General features: G+C 41.7%; 1 protein-coding gene across 1 annotated transcript in view; it reads left to right on the plus strand.

The window, feature by feature from the left end:
• The window catches only part of trpc5a (transient receptor potential cation channel, subfamily C, member 5a), a 198,825-nt gene that overhangs the window by 168,506 nt on the left and 8,689 nt on the right, over window positions 1-21,630 (plus strand). Inside the window, exons 14-16 of the mRNA XM_004570111.3 lie at window positions 10,846-11,041; window positions 11,481-11,690; window positions 20,451-20,492. Of these exons, the coding sequence (XP_004570168.3) occupies window positions 10,846-11,041; window positions 11,481-11,690; window positions 20,451-20,492 (448 nt within the window). The remainder of the gene's footprint in view (window positions 1-10,845; window positions 11,042-11,480; window positions 11,691-20,450; window positions 20,493-21,630) is intronic.

Below are 21,630 nucleotides of genomic sequence, written 5' to 3' on the forward strand. Positions count from 1 at the left end.
TAGATTAAAACATAAGTACTTACTGTATTTTGTAGCGTTCTGTAATTCCATCGATGGTCGTACATTTCTAGACCCGGTTTACTTTTCCTTTTTTTTAATTAAAGCAAAGAAACAAACCCATTGCCCTGCCTGTCTGTGTTAAGTTGAATATAAATGATATTTCTTTAGTCATTTTTCTGTAAACAAACCTTTATTTAAACCTGCTCTTCAGTGTTTGATAAAAATGAACTGTGAAACTATCAGGTTACAGTGATGTACACATCCATTTAAGTTGCACTAGATGTATGTGTGACTATTTTATTGCACACATCAAATGTGTAGAAGTACTACATTGATCTCAATTCAAAGTCTTATTCGCGCAGACCTTCGTCTTGTGCATCGTTGCACCAGATAATGATATGGAAATGATTTTTTTGGTGTCGAGTAGAAGCTCAGGCTTGTTCAGTGAACTTGGGGAATATTAATACCGTGTTCTCTTTGCATGTGAGGTCGGTAAATGTGGAGGCAAGTCAAGGTTTCGCTCACGGAGAGGCCAAGTTTGAGTTACTGTTCATACAGCAGCTTTTCACAGGCTCAGCAGAGATCCAGAGTCTCAGTGCTGAGTGAGACAGAGTGAAAGCCAAGATGAGTCAGTGGTCTGAATATTGATCAAGGCAGTGGTTTGTTTTAGATAATAGCTGTATTGATTCGCGATCAATTCCATTACAGTAAAGTCCTCGGTACAATGATAGGGCCGTGAGGACCATGCTAAAACAACAGCTCCCACTCTAAACTTTGTCTGCTTTTATTAAAGGTAAAAAGAGAGGTATGTTTGATATCCATGTATTCAACCACAGATTATCATGCAAGTAAAGTTTGACCCAGGACGCTGCTAATGATTTTATTTCTGCTGAAAAGTCAAACTGTGACCTTAGCTAAGTTTGTTTTTAGGGTGTCTATCTTGTTGGGCAAAGAGAGTGGGTCTTTTAAAGAAATACTGCAGTGGCCTGAAGTGAAACTGACTGGAGTTCCTGACCCTCTGAATTAACAATTACAATTACATTTTAACCAAGACTTTCAAGTCAAATAAATCTGAACATGTCATTTCCAGTCTAAGGAGCTTGGAGAGAAAAAAAACATCTGCATTTCTTTTAGTTTCCTTGAAGATGTTTCACCTCTCATCTGAGAAGCTTCTTCGGTTCTAAGTGCAATTAATGGAGATTTTGAGCCCTATGGGAGTGTCCCCCCAAGAGGGTCATGGACCCACTATGGATCCTCTACCTAATCATATGAGCCAAGGTGTGAAAATGGGTGTGGGTCACAAGCAGCCAACGTTTCTGGTGAACCCATTGTAAGACCAAGCCCCACACTATCATGTGATTTCCTGAGGTCAAATGTCCCAGGATGTGAGTGGGTATCTGAAAACTGGATAATAGACGGCAGACAGTAGTTGTTGTAAACCACCGCCTCTGTTCAAAGATGTTCGTTCACAGGGGACATAGATGGCTTCTTACTTACCAGTGTTTATTTGAAGATGTGCTCAACTCAGCCTTGGTTGTAATATTAACTCCTCACAGCTAAGAACTGTAGAAGACCACAGCAGGTGGCCATTTCTAGTATAATCTTCAGGGATTTTTAGATTTCTTCTGGTTGTATCTGGTTTAAATTGTCAGCAGAGCAAATTATTAACCGAAACCTTTAACACAGGACACTCACAGACAGCAGAGCAGGCTCACATGTTTGAAAGTCAGGAGTCACTTTTTATTTTCTCTCCTGTAGCACACAACTTCTCTCTGACACTTTCTTACTACTGGATGTGCTTTGTGTGGCCTCTTTCATCATTCACCCAAGTAAGGGAGGAGGCAGCTTTGATAAAGCAGTGAGGAGGTTGCTGTCTTGGGGTTATTATTATAAAAGGTGTTTGTTTTGTTTTTTAACCTGAACTACAATCGTTTCTTAAATCATATCAGATGCATAAAGTCTCACTTGATTTATGAGCTCAGTGATTACTTTCCTGCTGAGTTGATGGTCTCAGTCACAAGTTTTAGACTTTATCATGATACAACATGATGTTTAACATGTACTTTATGATTTTCATTAGTCCAAAACGAGGATAAAGCAGGCCTAGCTTATCCTTGACAAATCGCTATTATAACAGCGTGTAGTGTCTCTCAATCAGATTAAAGCCACCCGTCCTCATCTCGCACATGTAGTTTTAATAACATAAGATGTCAGCCCAAATGGCAAATTTGTGGCTTCAAAGGAGGGATGTAGCAGCCAGTGGCACGATGTTATGGTGGCTGCATCCATCTTTTCTATGCAGTCTATGAATCGCAGGCCGTCAGAATTACTTTCACTGGTTAATCCCTGCTTTGGAATCACTGGAAAATGTTTCCTGCTCATTAGGAGTCCATTTTCTTCTGGGGGAGTAAATCCCATCATAGTCCAGGAACAATAAACACCTAAAAATTGGAGCAAAATAAAGCACAAAACACCTTTCTGTAGGAGTTGCAGTCATAATTAATTACAGTGTTCGGCTCAATCTTTACACCTTTTTCAGACAAGGCTTAAAAATGTATATTATTTTATCTTTGTGCATATAAATGACCATAATTTTATTGATTTGCAAACATTTGAAACCAGTATGCAAAGTTGGGGGGGGCTCGTTTTTTTTAATGCGGCTATTTGATGGTCAAAGTGCAAAAGTCACGAGGGTTTTTTTTACCGGTAACTCTTCTTCTCTGTGTCGCTAAAAAGAATAAACGCGCTCAGCAAACCTTGAGTCAAAGTGACAAACATGTCGCGCTGATCAAAGCTTCTCATCTGTACATCAGCGCTGACGTGGTGGATCCAGAGTCTGGGGGGAAAGAAATCAGCCTCACACTGGAGCTAAACTAGCGAGCAGATCACAGCGATGACGGCTGAGAGTGACGCATTATGCAAACAGCGATTGCAGCCCTGCGGGCAACGCAGCCTGCATCAACATTCAAGAGCGTGTGTGTCTGTGTGCATTCCTGCGTGTGTGTTCTGCTCCCTTGCTCTGTAATTCACACACACTTATCAGCATTTCTGAGTTATTTCACACGATCACTTCCTGTTTCTGCTCAGGTGTCCCCCCCACTCCTCCTGTTCTCGCTCATCTGTACTTCACACACACTTATCACCTTTAATGTGTCAGCGTGATTACACTGTGCACTGTGTGTGTGTCTCTCACCGTGTTTGTCTCTGCCTCTCCTTCTCTTTTCTTTGCCTTCACACAAATGTTGTAAATAATCCCTAATTTCCTTTCACAGTCTGCACACCCCCATCTATTTTCTTTCACACACAACTCTGGCGCTCTCTCGGATTTGCACACTTTCGTTGCATCTCTCTCTTTTCCACAGCAGCAGCGGCAGCAGCATGGGAAGCTGCGGGGTTTCTGATTCACCTGATTCAAATGAGGAACTCTGAGTACTTTTAGATTGTTCTCCACTTGGTTCAGTAATTGATTAAAAAATGTTGGATTTTAAAAACATGATTCTGCAAACTGATGTTGTGGAAAAAACAGGTTATGGAGGATCTAATGACTGTTTTGTGTGAGTGAAAAAATGCTTTTGTGTGCAGGTAAAAAGATATATAAAATATATAATAATGGATTGCATTTATATAGCACTTTTTGGGGCCCTCAAAGCGCTTTACAGTGCCACTATTCATTCACTCTCACATTCATACACTGGTGGAGGCTACAGTTGTAGCCACAGCCACCCTGGGGCAGACTGACAGAAGCGAGGCTGCCATATCATGCCATCGGCCCCTCTGGCCATCACCAGTAGGCGGTAGGTGAAGTGTCTTGCCCAAGGACACAACGGCCGAGACTGTCCGAGGCGGGGCTCGAACTGCCAGCTCTTTGAGCCACGATCGCCCATATCCATATCTGCGTTTCTGGGTCGAGCACAGTCAGACCAAAAGTCGTTGACTTGTGCCGAGATCTACTCAGGACAAACCAAACAAACACAATAGTTTTTCTTCAGACAGATTGCCACATTGAGCATGTGAATTTCCTAAATTTAGAGTCACTTTTATGGTAATGTATTAAAAAAATCTGCGCTGCCACCACCCTTTATCTTCCGAGTGCACAGAATGAGAAACTGGATTTGCGGCAGAACAGTCCTTAGGCAGAGCAGGCTGAGGGTTTATTAGAGCACTGTTCAATACCACATGCAGTGACTGTCAAAGTCAGGACATCTATGTGGTGAAGGTGAGGCTCTCACTGTTTCAGACCTCAGACGCACCGCTGTCTGTGTGTGGGAAGAGAGAACGAGGGAGTGGCGAATGGTTTCGCTGACTGTAATTAGTGGACCTAAGGTGGCGTCTGCACAGGAAGTGGTTTCTTTGTAGGCCTTTGGTCACTAGCCCATATTCCAGCTTCGGTTGCCTAGGTAACAGTCTGTCAGCGGTGTCTTTTGATCTCACTTCAGTCACTTTTCTTTAATTTGAGAAGAGTTAAAGTTACAATGTGTAAAATCAATGCGTGTCCACGTCTGTTTACTCTGGAGGAGGCTGTAAAACTTTGTGAAAGGAATCTGTTACAAGTCGATGAATCAGTGATGACAATGACACTGAGTTGATTTGTTTAGGATGTCCTGAACTTTTCTGCCATTAAACACTGCTACTGTTAGGCACTTTTAGCTCCTGTTACCTCCTGTTAGCTGTTGTTAGGTAGCATTAGTGAAAATGGAATGGATCTAGCATTATTAGAATCGGATATTTAATGAATAAACTCTGTAATCAAACTGTTTATCAGAGTGAAAGCGGGATTTTTAGAAGACACGCTTAAAACTAGCGGGCATAAAGTTGGCTTATAACCAGCTGCAGTTGTTTAGCCGGCTCATTGTCAACTGTGCAGAGATGGAAGGATCAGGTCTAATCTGCTGACCAAACTTGATTGTGCAAACATCAGATCAGTGAACAGGAGTGCATGTCTAACAGCACTACATGTAACAAAGAACGCATAACCTGTGCCACAGCATCAGGCAGCTCATAATCCCAGCAGGCTGCTTGATTTCTCACACCCTAAAAATGGTTCATGTTTACTAGAAAGAGCGGCGCTATAGGCTGCGCTGATTAATTGCACACTGTCTGGCTGCTGAATCTAAACACACTTTGTTTTCTCTCACAGATTCGCTTCATACAGCGTTTCTGTGTCACAATGCACAACACATTCGCACGCAGTCGCTTTCTCGGCTCGCCTCCCACACAGCTGCAGAACTATAACAGTCAAATGACTGCGTGGCTGCGAGACTCAGCTGTAGCAGTTTACTGCTCGGCTTAGTGGACAGAAAGATGAGAGAGGATGGAGAGCAGGGAGGAGAAAGGCAGATGATATTGGGATACAAAATTAGACGCGTATGAGAGGACGCACAGACGCACGTGCCCAGTAAATAGTGGTTATCAGTTGGTATCACACTCATACATCTGACATGCAGACACCCTCCTGTAGCTAAAAGGTGTGTTATCATTTATTGCCATCACTGATAAACATAAAGTCAGCCAGATTATCGAGGATTATCTTGAATAATAAAATCTCCCACTGAAAATGGAGCTTTCCAACACGTGATCGTTTTGATGTATATTTAACTCTGGGCTCTGTAAGCACCATGATATGACAACAGTACTTTGTGAATTACTGCTTTTAAACTTCAGGTGTAGCAGTCAGATCTTCGTTTTCTTTTCTTTTTTTCTTTTCTAGGGCAGATTTAAAAGTGTGAAAACTGCAGACATACTCAATACTCAACTGAACACCTAACTCTCCGAAAACGTTAGAGCACTTATGCAAATATGTGATGTCTTGGTAAATCGAGCAGATATTTGAAGTTTACACAGCACCATCCTCGCATGAAAATATCTTAAAAGTTTATTTTGTGACCCAGAAAGAGTAATATTTCAAACTCTGCCACTTTGTGTTCCTCCGCCACTGCCTCGTTTGAGTTTTGGACGAAATGCATTCTGGGATACTGCATTTCCTCATTTCGAGCTGATTGGAGACTAGAACAGCCAGTCAGATATTTTGCATCCAAGTCTGTGATTGGCTGGTTTTGTGGCACAAATATAACGGTGCACACATAGAGTTGAGCGCGCACGGGCAGAAATGTTGAGAGCGTGAGCAACACATTGCGAGCGAGTGCAAATGCAAAAACTGAGCGAGAGGGGCTGCTATTGTGTGTGTGTGTGTGTGTGTGTGTGTGTGTGTGTGTGTGTGTGTGTGTGTGTGTGTGTGTGTGTGTGTGTGTGTGTGGATAATAGCAAATACTGAAATACATTTTTTGCACGCAGCAATGAATTTTATTCACTCAAATTTAGTTTTTCTTCGTTCAAAATCAACTTCTCAAAATGCAACACTTGCACCTGCAATTTTTTTTTCCGTGCGCTCAGAACAGTGGCACAAAAATAACGCCATAAACATTCTCTTGTATACATTAAGAATCAAACCAGCAATTCAAGCCATAAATTAAGTGGAAACGTGTTTCCTGAGGTCATAAATCAAGCGAGTCCTCGGTTGTTTGCTTGTACAATTGTGTAGATCGAGGACGAATGAATAGGTCAGGAGGGAGGTGCGTTGGAGATCCTAAAACTGATTAAATTGTGAGGCCATAAAAGTACCATCAGACTTTGATCCACCGTGCAGTCTGGAAAGAATCTGATTGGTGGACAGTTTCACTTTTTTAGCATGACAATGACACCAAACACTGGTAGTTCAGTAAAAGCACACCTGGATAGAAAGGCACACAGTGGAACACTTTCAGTCATGGGTCGGCCTCCCCAGAGCCCGGACCTCAGCAGTGTGGGGATCATCTCGACAGCTTTCAATGTCCTTCACGAAACCTAGAGAACTATTCCTGAAGACTACTTAAAGAAATGATAAGAAAGCTGCCTAAGAGAGCGTGTGTTGAAGAACAAAGGTGGGCTCACCAAATATTGACTATTGAGCTCATTAGAATTGTATAAACTCTGTCTTTGCCTCATATACTGTAATTCTGTGTTTACATATGTTTGAATAAACTTCAACTATTTCCCATTTTGATTGCAAACAATAGAGAAATAAGGAGTGGCACAAGATTTATGCACAGTACTCTATGCAGTGGATTCTTTTCAATGTCAGTGTGACTACTTTTGATCTGTCACGGAGGAAACACTCACCTTTCTTTTGCCCTTTCAGCAGAAAGACATAAGATTGTTTTTGCGCAATAGAATCAAAATAAACTACATTTATATAACATGTTTGTTCCATAAAATGTGTTTTAGAAAAAGATTAAAAGATTCAATAAAAAAAACAAACTCAAAATGGAAATCATTAAAACAAAACATTATAGATGAAAGCTAAAAAATACCAAAGACAAGAAGAGAATAAAGCATTCATGAAATCCTTTGAATAACAGAAAAGATTTAAAGGGCACTGGTGATGTTAGCACTGATCCCAGTTGGCTGACTGTCCCACAGATTTGGAGCTGTAATGGCAAAGGCCTCGTCACTGTTTACTCACCTAGCTGCCGGAGCAGGCCGCCTGCTGGTGGTACCTATGGGAGTGATAACAACTGATAACGGGCATTCAGTGGGCTGATAGTGCTGAAGTTATGGGTGAGAGAAGGAGCAGGTGGAAAGAGGAAGAAATATGGAGTGGAGAGGAGAGATTTGGAGCGAGAATGGAAAGAAGAGAAAGGACTGAAGGTGAGGAGAGCAGGAGGACAGAGAGAGAAAGCAAGGAGTTGAAACAAAAAGTGGAAAGAAGAAGAAATGATGAGAGAGTAGAAAACAGTGAAAAAGAAATGAGACAAATAAGGACACAAGGGTCAAAGAACAGAAGCATAAAGGAGGCAAGATGGGGAGAAAGGGGGGATGAGAAAAATAGAGAATAAACAAGGACTGATGGTAGTGAGGATAGGAGTGGAAATGGTGAGAGTGAGGAAGAGTAATAGGAAAGGAAAAATTAGGGAAGGAAGTGAGAAAAGCAGGGAATGGAAAGGGTAAACAAAGGAGATGGAAAAGTTAAAGTAAAGAGGGAAGAAAACAAGAACTGAACATGAGAATAAAGGAGGAATGGTGAAAAACAGAAGGATATCGGAGAGAAGGAAACAAAAATAGATGAGCGAGAACAAGGAGCAAAGAATAGATAAGGTGAGGTGAAAGATGAGGACACAGTCAATGAGACGGGAGAGGATGCAAACGAGGAGAGGAGAAGAAACAAGCAAAGAAAAGAAAGAGAGAAGATCAAATAAAAGGTACAAGCGTGCAAGACGAAGGGGACGAGGACAAGTGGGTGAAGCCGAAGCAGAGATATGAAAAACCAAGCTTGGATAACAGGAAACAGCAGAAAGGTGGAGAAGGGGAGGACTAATGAATTACTGGATACTAGAGATTGCATCAAATGTTGCTTGGCGAGAATTTCGAGGGAGAAGACGAGGAGGTTTGTTCCTCCTCACTTCGGTTGAAAGTTCACCGCCTCTCGTTTCTCCCTCCTCCCGCTCATTGTTCATTCCCCTCCTAAACACGTTCCTCCCCCCCTCGTTTCATAACTGTGGTGCAATATCACGCTTGGTTGCTTCATTCATCGTGGATTCAATCCCACCCCCCAACCTCCCTCACCCCGCCTCTCTTCATTTACACAATCTCCGAAGTTTCTCGCCCTCTCTGTCTCTCTCTGCGCCGAGCGAGCGCGCACACAAACATTGAAACCATCGCTCACACGCAGCCTGTACGCCGATTGATACAGCGATCACTCACACATGCCGGTGACAACACACAGTCCTGCTGCGATGAGAATAAATGCTGGAGTCTTAAATATTTTATGCAGCACAAATATAACACCCCGCAGACAAAACCTCTCTCTCTCTCGCTCTTTTTCGCTCTTTCATTCTCATGATGTAGTGTCGGCCGCTACCAATTTCATCAAAAATTCAATAACCTCCCCTGTAACTGGGACTGTCACACAAACAGAGGGGAAAAAAAGACTGAGAGACCGAGACAGACCGAGCAGCGAAGGGAAATAAAATAAGGAGGTAAACAGAGGAATGAAGTGACACAGGGAGATGATAAGAGTCGGTGGAAGGAGGGGAGAAAAGAGAGAGGGTGGGGAAAAAATCAATGCAGATGGAAACTGAGAGGAAACCTGGGGTGGTAATAAGTGAAGATTACAGAAGTGAAACTTCTGGAGTTGTTTTTAGGTCCGAACCCAAATTTTGTAACCAAAGCCGAGTGAAGCAGGTTTGGTTCGCTGTTTATCTGCAGTGACATGCACACATCACACCTACATCCAGGCGCTGCTTCTGGGTTCAAGATTAACAGTTGTGGGTCATATTTGAGGAGAAAGCAGAGAAGCGAGGTGAGGTACAGAGGCTTTTTTGGTTTTTTGAACCATATTTTTTGCAGGTCTCTTTCTGCCTTTACAACGAGTGTTCAGCAGAAGCACAGGTGGTCCGCTTTAATCATGGACAAACTGAGCATTTATTGAACGCACACGCCATTGCAGGCAGACCCTCGGGGGCTTTTTACTACAGTGACATTTGTGCTTAAAAGGTCACAAGACAAATGCAAGAGCTCAGTTTGCAGGCGTGAGCTGCACGGACGCAACCTGAGGTGAATGAACTTTGTAAAATGAGAATAATTTTTGAAAGCCAAGCCTTAACCACATCACCGGCACGTCATAACACAGCTTTGTGAAGGTGTAGATGGGTGAGGTGTAGCTGGACAAACCTCCCAGGGAGCCCGAGGCAGGGAACAGCTGTGCACCTGATAACCTCGATTTTACACAGCAATTTCATCATTTTAGAAATTTGCTCTGGTCTGGCCTGTGGATGCTAAAACATTTTAGGTAGTAGCTTTGGGGTAAACAGAACAAGCCTCAGGCTGTCACAAGCCTAGATTAATGGGAAGGTTGCATCAGGAAGGGGTCTGGTACAAAGTCAGTCAATTATCCAAGAAAAGGATTGACCTGTAAATGTTCGTTGAACCAGTTCTCTAGGACTGAAGTGTTATCTTTCTCTGTTCATGTTTTTATTCAGAGCCAAGATGGAAATGTGGTTGTGCATTTTGTAATTAAGCAAACAGATTTCGAACAAATGTCTAATTACCCAAAAATGAAATGTGTGAAGACATCATTTTCAGGGTCATTGGAGTGACGGCGGGTCAGTAATCTACCCTTAGGAAGGACACATCGCCGTATTGTCTCAGTGCAGGAAAAAACTGCTTCACTGTGTATTTGATGCTCATCTTTCTCCTGCTGCAGCATGTAATGTGTTGCCATCTGGATGCAGGTTCTGTGCCAACAAATGCCGACTCGGTTTAACTCAGCACTGATATTACTAACTCTGATCTGTGGCCATTTTCTGATAACAATTGCAGATTTGTGCATTTAAATGTTAAACTCATATGCAGGTAAAGTTTTAGTCTCCACTCACTGCAGCTTTAGCGATGTGAGAGCAGTTTTGCTTAGCCCAGTCATAATGAACTTACATCTGTCAGCTTATAACATTTGCTTCTACCCAAAAAGACATTTCCTGTGGGTGGTTTAAATCTCATATCAATCATGCTGACAACATTAGCTGAGTGTTCAGTTTGGATTTGAATTTCTATTAAATTGCAAATCAGTCTAAATTTGTTTTGCTTGTCAGCTGCATTTGAAAACACACATAACTGGGAGACGAGTGGTTTAAACTGAGTGAGTGTCTAAATAATGCGCAAATTAAAGCTTGGAGTTAGAGACAGGTTTATATAGATAAAAGCTATTTATGCGTTGTCTCTCTGGTTTGTTGCATTATCCTTTTTGTTTAAAAGCAGTTTGTTGTTGTGATCTTTTGAAGAACCTTATGAAGTTTCCTCTCTCTCTGTCCTCAGGTTATTTGAGACTCTCCAGTCTCTCTTCTGGTCCATATTTGGGCTGTTAAATCTGTACGTCACCAACGTGAAGGCTCGCCACGAGTTTACGGAGTTTGTCGGGGCAACCATGTTCGGGACGTACAACGTTATCTCACTGGTGGTTCTGCTCAACATGCTGATCGCCATGATGAACAACTCCTACCAACTCATTGCTGTGAGTGAAAGCACGAGTGTGCTGAAAGGATTAATGAGTGAGGGGAAGCTTGTTTGGTGTCATTTGTCCAGTGAACACTCTTGATCTCAGTTCCTATACCGTGAGAAGTTTGTTTGTTTAGGGTTAGTGTGCTTTCTGTTTTAATCAGGATGCGACCGTCACTGCATGTTAAATTACAAAACACTACAAGTTTTCTCCATAATCTGAAAGATCAATGATAATTATGAAATTCATCAAATTACTTTTATAAGAAGTTAAGATTTCATGCTATGGTGTGAACTGCTCCCTGCAAAGAGAATTTGATATGTTAAATATTGAAGTCAAATATTTAAGTTCAGTGGACGTTATCAACCATTAATGAAGAGGAATTCAGAGATTTCAGATGTCTGTCCTTGTCACTTGAGCTTGTAAATTCAGGTGCCTCCTTCTCCTGCTGCAGGACCATGCTGACATTGAGTGGAAGTTTGCACGCACCAAGCTGTGGATGAGTTACTTTGACGAGGGCGGCACGCTGCCGCCTCCGTTCAACATCATTCCAAGCCCCAAGTCCTTCTGGTACCTGCTCATGTGGCTCCACAACAAGCTGTGCAGGACAGGGCAGCCGCCCGGGGAGGAGACGCACAAATGTGAAAACCTGCGGGAGTTCACGGTAAGTGGAGGCAGAATAAGGTAGAGGCTCACAGTATCTGGATTCTGTTTGCGACATTCTTGTTGAGCTTAACCATAATGGTTCCCTCTTAAATTATTATTTTGTCACTGAAAGCATCAACAGTCTGTTCAGATGTTTGCACAGCATCTTTCTAATTTGCTTTTTCTGAGTTTAACTCTTGGGCAGGGTTTCACAACCTTGTGGTGGTGCAAGGTTTCAATTGTAAATTGAAAAGGACACTATAAAAGACAGATAAAACAAGAGCCCAAAAAACCTACACAATCTGCTCTCTAGACACAATTTCAAAACCAAAGATTTGATGTATTTATAGAAATATAGAGATAGAAATATTACACGTTGTTTAATTAAATTCAACCTGGAAGTTGTTTCATAATCTTGCTGACGATGTCGAGGACAAGCGGTAGTTATAGATTATAACTCTGACACTGGGTGAGAGACACCCACCCTGGACAAGTCCCTCTCTGCGTTATGTTCAGTATTTGTTGAGGATATGAACGGGAAGATGGAAATTATAACTATTTCCCTGTTTTCTTGCAAAAGTGAAGTACAAAATATTTGATGGGAAGGATGGACTGTTTGTACTGAAGCACATGTATTGTTTTATTTCCTTTATTCTTTGTGTCATCCTTGTTGCCTTCTGCACTCCAGTCCCAGACAGGAATGTGGTTTAGTCTGTTTGTATTTGGAAAGATGGAGATGAATTTTGAAAATGACTGATGGTGACAGAACAAGATGCAGCTGCCAGGATCAAAACTCTGCAGTTATGAGACACTCAGAACAGCAGCTGCAGACGAAACCTTTAAAGTTCACAACGTTGAGAAAAAACTGGAGTCGCTGCTAATGTGTGAACTAATATGCTATGTGTGCGCAAAGCCTACAAACTGTCCTGGGCTGAAGACTGAAGAATTTACAGGCCATAAATGGAAACTTAGCTGGAGGTTTGAACTCTTCCCTCATAAAGACTACATTCGATGATCTTCTCTATACCCTTAATGACAAGTTTTGACACCTCAGTGTATGTCAGTAAAGTCGTGGTTTGATGACCATTGGAATCATTCCTGGGTTTTTCTACAGGTAGCTGTAGAGGCAGAGACTACTCTCACTGGAAATCTGTCTGAAATATGACAGAAACCACTGAGTTCAGAAAAGAGAAACAACGGTTTCAGGGGCAAAGACCTGAAGAATGACTGTGGTAAACTTCAACAGACTGCTATGGAGTGAATCTTGGGCTTTTCTGTGTGGAGTTTGCACATTCTACCTGTCCGTGTGTGTATTCCCTTCTTTCTGACATCCAAAGACGTGTCTGATAGGTTGACCGATGACTCTAAATTGGCCATATGTGTGAATGTGAGAGTGGATGGCTGAATGACTGGTGGACCTCATCTCTTGCCCTGTGATGGGTGGAAAACACCTCCATGACTCTGAAAATGAAAAGATGGATCTTCTTTAGCTTGTAAATCAGAATGAAAAGCTTAAAAGCCAAACTGTACTACAAAGGTCTTTGATGCAACTAAAATCTTCAGAAAGGCTCCTTAGGGGACTTTTATGCTGCTGTCACACTAAGGAAGACAGATTATTGCAACCTTGTCCAATAAACTTGTGATTGTTCCCTTTGAAATGACTTGTGTGCAGGAGCAAAACAGCAATGATTTCAACTCTCTGTCTGTTAGAGTTGAAATGGGAACTTGCAGATCTGTCGCCAGCTGCATGCATAGGCCATCTTACATCTGCCTCTTATGTCCGAGACAGAAATTTGTCCACAAATAGTGACGTAGTCGCTGCAGGACAGTTATTTACCTGCAAAATGACACCGGTGCTTGATTTATATAGGAATATAACCAGATTGAAAACAGCTGAATCATCTTCACTATTGCAAAAAGGCACACTGTGTGTACGTTTTGCTAACCTGCACAGACTGACTCCCATTGATTGCTATGTGTTGACAATCTGTCTGCGCCAGACTGACTTGCCAGTCTGTCTGAGAGTAAATGCAGTCAGCCCGAGTCGGACAGCACCGTGTCTTCATGTGTAATCGCCTTATAATTGAAAATGCTTGATCAATCAACTACTTAGTCAACTAATCGGCCTCTAAAAGCAAATTCAGTGCAATCACTGCGTGGCTGGGTATCGTCACTGATTTCTAGAATCGATTCGATTCCGATTCACAATGTCCTGAATCGATTTGATCCACGATTCGATTCGATTCGAATCTGGGAAATTTTGCCTCAGACAGTCAGAAATAATATAATTCAGATCAGTACATTTACATATTTTTGTATCTATAAAAAGGAAGCTGACACTTTCCAGACTTTATCAAAGGTGTAAGCATCACAGCAGAGGCCTTTGTGTCAAAGTAGCTGAAGATAAAACAGAAAAACATGAAGGTGATTTTCCTGGCCTGGGATTTTATATAAGTATTCTGCAGTACATCAGAAACGAAAGAAAACCATTAATCAGCATATGAACATTACCTCTGAAGTTACAGCGGTTTTATTAGAGACACGGCTAACAGGCATTTTGTATTTTAAAAAGTTTACATTTGTTCAGAAGCCTGTTGAACGGCAGAAATGAGGTTTTCTTTTCGGAAGTAAGTAAAAAAAACATCGGCCGACAGCGCTGTAAACAACAGTAGACTTGTGCGTAACAAGCAAGCGAATAATGCAGAAAACAGATTTTTAGACTGAAACTGTTCTTGAAATACAGAGAGAGAGAGCGAGCTGTGCATAAAGTGTGATTTTATTGTGGTGGAAGCAAAACAGTAAAAGTCAGAGAATTCATGACGATGTTTTTGTGAAGCGTAGTTTGGATCTTCTTTTGCTGCTGGTTCGGTCAATATTGTTTGGAGAGAGATCAAACTAACAGCTTTAGAATCGGCGCAAAAAGGACGTAAACACAAAGCGCCGACCCGCCGAAACATCAGAATCGGCGAGCTGTCGGCTTTCAGCCCCGACCGTGTGCGTGCCGTCAGGTGCAGTCACATCTCACTGATTCTGATCCGCGGGTCGGCGCTTTGTGTTTACATCTTTGTGAAGAAGCCGTGTTCCTGCTCTCATTTACAGTTTTAAATGTTTGGTGGTTGTTGAAATTTTGTGAGGTTTCACCTGAGATTCTGGAATTTTGGGCAAAATACATTTATATTAAAAAATCAATTCAGGATTTTAATGAATCGATGTCACGTTATCCAAGCCAGAATCGATTTTAATCGATGAATCGATTATTAAAACCCACCCCTAGTGACAACCAATCTTTCCTAGTAGCGATCAGGTCACTAACCTATTTTTAGGTTCTCTAGTGGGGTGTCAAACATAGGAATTTTCCACTATAAATACAGGACAGTCTGGGCAGTAAGCTACCAGGAATTTTTATTTTGCACATTTGCCATTTAGAAATCAGGGACTTATTCTTGAGATTGCACTTGTTTTTCTTATATTATGATATGTCAGGGATTAATTAGCTTCACTGGTCCGGCCCACGGTGTAAAATTAGTTTGACATCCCAGCTCGAGTGTGACTGAATCACAGAAGAAACAAAACTAATTTGAATAATAATAATAATGATAATAACAGTCAATTTCCATTAGCTGAGAAAAGCTGAACAGCTGCTTGTGAGGAGTTTATGCCTCATGTATTTAAAAAGCTCTCATTAAAATAATGTATTTGGGTTTGGTTTGGGGTTTTTTTTAGCCAAAATTGATTTGACAGTAGTCCCAATATAAAAGCCACAATATTTACAGCAGTATTTCTCTTTTAAACTTTGACATACTGTATTTGTCTTCTGCTGACTCTGAATTTTGGGGGTTTATTACACAGACAACTGTGATCAGCCTACATACACTAGAGTAACAGAGATTTGTGAAACCTGACAGAAATCCAGGCTTTTTCTTCTTATGACTGAACATTTCGGGTTGATGGTTTGGTTTGCTGTGAAGTACCGACTGAAATAGAAGCAGCATAAAGCAGCAGAGTTAGTACAAAAAGTGAGTGGGGAGGCGGAGGAAGGACTTGTCAGCTGATGTTCTTTTTGTGATTAATAAAATCATGCAGATCCAAATGATCTGCAGTGAATGTGGCTTTTTTGACCTCTGAGCAGTCGCCCACCTGATCAAAGCAGAAGGACTCGGTCTGCTCGCAGTGAGGGTGGATTAAAGAGGCAAAGAAAGAGCCGAACAAAGAAAAAGCCTAACAAATACAATCGCACCGCACGTGGACGAACATCAGCTGCGTTTCTATAATCACAGAAGGAACATCGGCAGATAAACACATTTAACAGCCCAGTCAGCTGGAGAGAGCCGGCGAGCACGCGGCGCAGAGCGATAATTCACACACACACACACACACACACACACACACACACACACACTGCAGCTGGCATGCTCACCTCAACTGAAGTCAGCTGAGTTATATAAGCCAACCAGCCCACATAGGTTCACAGAGACACACACAGCACTGCAGAGATCTGATTGAGGGAGAGAGCCTGTGTGTGTGTGTGTGTGTGTGTGTGTGTGTGTGTGTGTGTGTGTGTGTGTGTGTGTGTGTGTGTGTATTAAGAGTAAACACAAAAACAGCGTGAGATATGAAGAATAATGATTGCTCTGAAGAAAGGGACGGGGTTGAGTGAAGTTTTTTATGTGTCGGGTTTTTTGCATTAGCAGCAAGCAGTGAGAGAAAGAGAGGGAGACAGTTTTGAAGGGGGTCGAGTTAGACGAGTGTAGAACATGACGAAGATGAAGTGGAGATGGAGAGGTGAAACGGCCGTGATTGGGCCGAGATGAAAACAAAATGAAAAAATGCGAGATACGAAACAGGAGAGAGATGATGGATGTTTGTGTGACAGATGCAGAAATGAAGGAATGCTGATAAGGACGACGAGCCTTTAGTCGTCTCGACGCCAATGAAACATCGAGTTACGGCTGACGTGCATCTGCGGCTGACAAATATCCGGCCAAATATTCGTCTGTTTTCTGATATTGTTGAGATTTTAAAAGGAGCAAATTGGTTTGAATGAGCTCTCTGTTTCTCGTGTGTCTAGGATTGTGATAAAGTTGATGTGTGAGGTTAAAAAAATGATACTTTGCCCCATAAAGCCTTTACATTACCATGTAAAATGAACTTGTGGATCTCACCACAGCTCCTCCATGTTCAAAATCCTCCCAACCTATGACCAGTTGAGTTATGTTTCTGAACACAGTTTTTCAGCTTTTGTCGTGTCCCTGAACACCACGCTCTCGTATGTCAGATACTGATTTGTGTGCATTTACGTGAAATCAGTGTTTTCCACTTTTAAAAAGGAGAAAAAGTCTACATTTGGATGTGAAACACTTTACTTTTTTTTTTTATTTAAAATGATTTGAGCATTAAAACTACATGTTTTGGAAAGTCGTAGTTTGGGTTAAACTGTTTGGTGCTGCATCACATTGAGATCTGGTGACTGTGGAGGCCGTTTGAGTTCAGTGAACTCATTGTCATGTTCAAGAAACCAGATTTGTGGATTCGGTTTGAGCTTTGGGACACGGTGCATTATCCTGCTGGTAACTGCCATCAGAGGCCTGGTACACTGTGGTCATAAATGGATGGAAATGATCAGCAACAATACAACTCATGTAAACTGTGGCATTTAACCCTCTAAAGCCTAACCTGTTGCTGGTGTCAGAGAGGTTTTTGCAACATTTTTTTAAACATCCGAAACTCCCAGAACTCCTGAACCATTTGCACAATTAAAGTAATTCCAATGCTTCCTGAAAGCAGCAACTCTGCACTTTTCAATGATATTAGGGTGAATACAGTAATCCCAGTCATGGCGTCACAGCAGCCCCAAGAAGACAAAGGTTTGTTGACAGATGAGACAGACTTTGGGTTCTTTGTACCATTATTTTTACTGTGTCCTGTGTTATTTGCCGAGATTTGGAAGGAGGCACCTTGCATGGGTTTACCGTGACTCTCATATCACTGAAAAGCACAGACTTGCTGCTTTCAGGAACTGCTGAAATTTTTCAATTGGTTCAGGAGTTACAGTAGTTTGTGCTAACAGCGGTTTTAATGGGTTAAACAAAGCTCTAACGGACCTAAAGCGTGCCAAGAAAATATTCCCAATGCTATCACAGTATCAGCCGCCTGAACCATGATGGATCCACTGCTTTCATGTTGTTTAAACCAACTTCTGACGCTACAATCTCAGCGTTTCAGCAGAAATCAAGACTCACCAGACAGGAAGCTATTATCCAGTCTTCTGTCCAGTTTCACTGAGGTGGTAGAAATAACAGTAATAGACTAAGTTTCCTGTTTCTAGCTGACAGGAGTGGCGTCCGGTCTTCTGCTGCTATAGCTCATCTGGTTCAAGGTCTGACATGCTATGCATTCAGAGATGCTTTTCTGCATACCTTGGTTGTAGCGAGTGGTTGTTTGAGTTTATGCTCCTATCAGCTCAAAGCAGTCTGGCCGTTCTGCTCTGTTTTCCCAGAGAACTGCTGCTCACTGGATAGTTTTTCATTAAACTCTAAAGATGGTTGTGTGGGAAAATCCAAGCAGAGAATTAATTAATTAATCTCCTTTCCTCCTCAATGTGATGCCCATGCTGTTTTGCATTGAGCAGTTGTACCCAAAAAAGGGCCACTGAGTGCACGTGCTGCAGATAACAAATATATTTCCATTTGAAATGCATTCTTTTCAAACTCATCTGAATCACAAACACAGATTGTTTTTTATGACTAGTTCATGTTTTGCTGTGGGACCGAGCAGGCAAACGTGGAAAGCCAGAGGCAGGAAGAACAGCAGCGCAGACATATGTGACAGTAGATGTTACATGAAGTCACACAGCAGGAAAGTGAGGAGCTGTCGTGGTGGAGGTGGGAGGTGTTTTGCCAACTGCAGATTTATTGTTTTTTATTAATATTATTTAATTTGTTGTGATCAGATAACTGTCTAGATCCTGCATTTAAAATCCTTAGCTACAAGAACATCAGCACACAATACACATAAAGTAAAATGACTCATAATAAAAAGGAAAAATTCGATCATATATTTTATTGTGTTTTCTGAGCTTTTTTTTTTTTTTTAAATCTGTTGTCACTTTAGTGCAGTGGTTACTTGTATGGGTTTGATGTGAAAACAGATGTTTTCTCTACTTTTTTCTGAACTCCTTTAACGGTTTCACCTCGATTTATCTATTATTCTATATGTGATATCGTATTGCGAAATCTGCACGTATTCATGTCTGTTTGTCTTCTTGAGTTCAGCAAAGTCTGCAGCAGAGTGACAAGTCCTGTGTCTTAGGTTTGGTTTGCTGTAGCCCGCTAAAAATAACCTTCATGCTCCCAGCATGCTCGCCTCGATTTAATTTATCATTGGATAAGGTGAGAAAAGCCTTTTATAGAGGAGAGATTCACATTTCTGCTCGTTTCTGCCACTGTAATGATTGTGATTCTGGATGACAGCACTGAAATGTGAATGAAGGGCATAACTTGGCCCTTTAAACTGTTACATATATAATAGTTTTGAGTGGAAAAAAATGATTAAATGAAATTCATTATTCGGCACCTCTCTAGTATGAAGGATTGTAAAAGCTTAATTTTCTTATGAAATTCCCAAAATCAATTTGTTACCTGGCTGCTTTTGGTTCAGTTTGGCACTAGAAGACAGATAAACTCTCTATAAAAATGTCAGATTTATCATCCTGATGATGATCTCTATAAACCGATATGAATATGCATATTTGTGGTTTCTGTTTGTAGTCTCGTTTCTGTGGCACAATCGCGTTTGAACAGGCTCGACTAGCTCAAAGGTAAACAGTCTATGTGGAGAGCAAAAAGAGGGGACACATTAGCAAATTTCCGGGCTCAGTTCACCAGCTGTCATCCTTTGATTCAGCAAAGTTTTTTTTCTTTCAGTTTACCTGTATTTGAAACAGTGACAGGCAGAAACGTTTGCCCACCCGCTCCAAATTGGGTTTTGTTGTCAGAAGCTAAGTCGAAATATTGTAGCCAGAGCTTCCCCAAACTGCTTTGACAACCCAAAAAATTGGATGTGAAACTTCTAAGAAGGGTAATCTGGTTAAAGGGTACACTCTAAACAAAACCTTGCAGGTGTTTTTTTTTTATGAAAAATAAGAAAATGAGAGGGAGAAAAGAGGAAAGTTGGTGAATAAAAAGGTGCAGAGGATTAGTGAGGAGGAAGTGAGGGCAGCTTTGAAGAGGTTGAAGAGTGGTTGGTAAAAGGACTGGGTCTTATATAGTGCCTCTCTACTCTACCTGGGCACTCAAAGCATTTTGTACAACTTTTTATGCTTCATGACAATCCTGTGGAGGTATGGAGTCAATTAGAGAGGGCAGTGACCAGACTGTTTAACACAATCTACCAAATTACAGAGAAGATTCATGGGTGTAGTGAAGGAGGACATGCAAAGGGTTAAGTGACAGAGGATGCTAGGGAATAGGGTAAGATAAAGGCAGATGATCTGCTGCAGTAACCCTTAAAAGGGTACAGCAGCAAGAAGAAGAAGAGCCAAACCTTAATAAAAATGGTCCCATAGAGGAGTTGACCCCAAATATACCAGATGAAAGTGTCATTGTTGCCTCCTTATGTAGGCTTTGTTGGTCTTTGGTGGCGAGAGGGCGTTCCCTGCGCTCATAAGTGAGGGTACAGTTTAGTTGTAAGGGAGTGCACATTTTTGGAGATACAGGAGTAAAAGAACTTTTTGCTAAATGTGGAAAACCATGTATTAACACAACGTTTCTTCTCTTTGCAGGAGCGTCATGCCGACAGTCTGAGGCAGAATCAGCACTACCAGGTGTGTAGTTCCTGCACAGTCTTCATCTTTACTGACATACAGTAGGAGTGTCCTTACTACTTTTCCCCACACTGCTTTGCCAGCAAACTCAGTGCCTTCAGGTTTATAGTCACTGAGTTATATGTAAAGTCCCCACTTTGTATTACTACTCGGTCTCGCTTCCATTTGTTTGACTCTTGTCCAAAGATGGCCACATGTGGCTTCAGAAAGCCAGTACTTCCATCTGGCTGCCATAATGCAAATTTTGAGGCTTCAACATTGAAAACCAGTGAATCTGTGATTCTAAAGTGTATGATTCAAGGGTGCTGTAGGGTTCAGTAAAGGCTCGCTGATAAGGCCAATGTAATCCAGATGCTCTGAAACATCTTCACTGTTTCTCTTGAACATCAGGTAACTATTATCACCTGAGAATTTTTTAACCCCCTTGGCCTTAAAAATCACTAGAGAAAAGCTTGTGTGCTTTTCATCTCGTGAATAGCAAAAGGTCTGATTACTGTGAATCCAAGTGAATTTGTGTTTTGAGAGTTTTGCTCTACTTTGAGTTACAAAGACAGTGAGCACCTTTTTCAGTAAATGAAACCGTGTATTGTTTTTGGCAGCTGTAACCCTCCGTTTGATGTCCAGCTTTAAGGGGATTTTTTTCAGTATTAGTAGAGCAAATCAACCAAAACTGAGCTCTTTTATTTTGACACCTCAGCACTGGCAGGGACTACAAACGCAGGAACGCCAGTACTTTGTATTTGGCAGTGCTGATTGTTACTTTGATATCCGTCCATGTTTTTTAAGGTTTGCTGCAGGAATCTGTCCTGCATTTTAACAAGAGTGTGTGGTGTGTCTTGGCAGAGGCGGAGAGTGACAGCATGCCAGACCGTCCTGTTTGGCAGGCACAGGTGTTGACTGTGGGAGGATGCAGTGTGTTAGTGTGTGCGCGCACTGTTGCAGTGTGTCAGGGTTTGAATTGCCACCCACTGAGCACCAAATGCTTGTGAAATTTGTCTTTGGTCTGTAAATCAATGAGGGTGACCCGCCTCATTGGCTGATTACTTAATGAGACAATAACATTTAAATTCCTACACAGGGTTGAATTGTGCTGCATTGCAATGTTCACACAGCTCAGACAGACACAGAGCACAACAAT

The sequence above is a fragment of the Maylandia zebra genome, linkage group LG3, assembly GCF_041146795.1.
Source record: "Maylandia zebra isolate NMK-2024a linkage group LG3, Mzebra_GT3a, whole genome shotgun sequence".
NCBI classification, from domain to species: domain Eukaryota; kingdom Metazoa; phylum Chordata; class Actinopteri; order Cichliformes; family Cichlidae; genus Maylandia; species Maylandia zebra.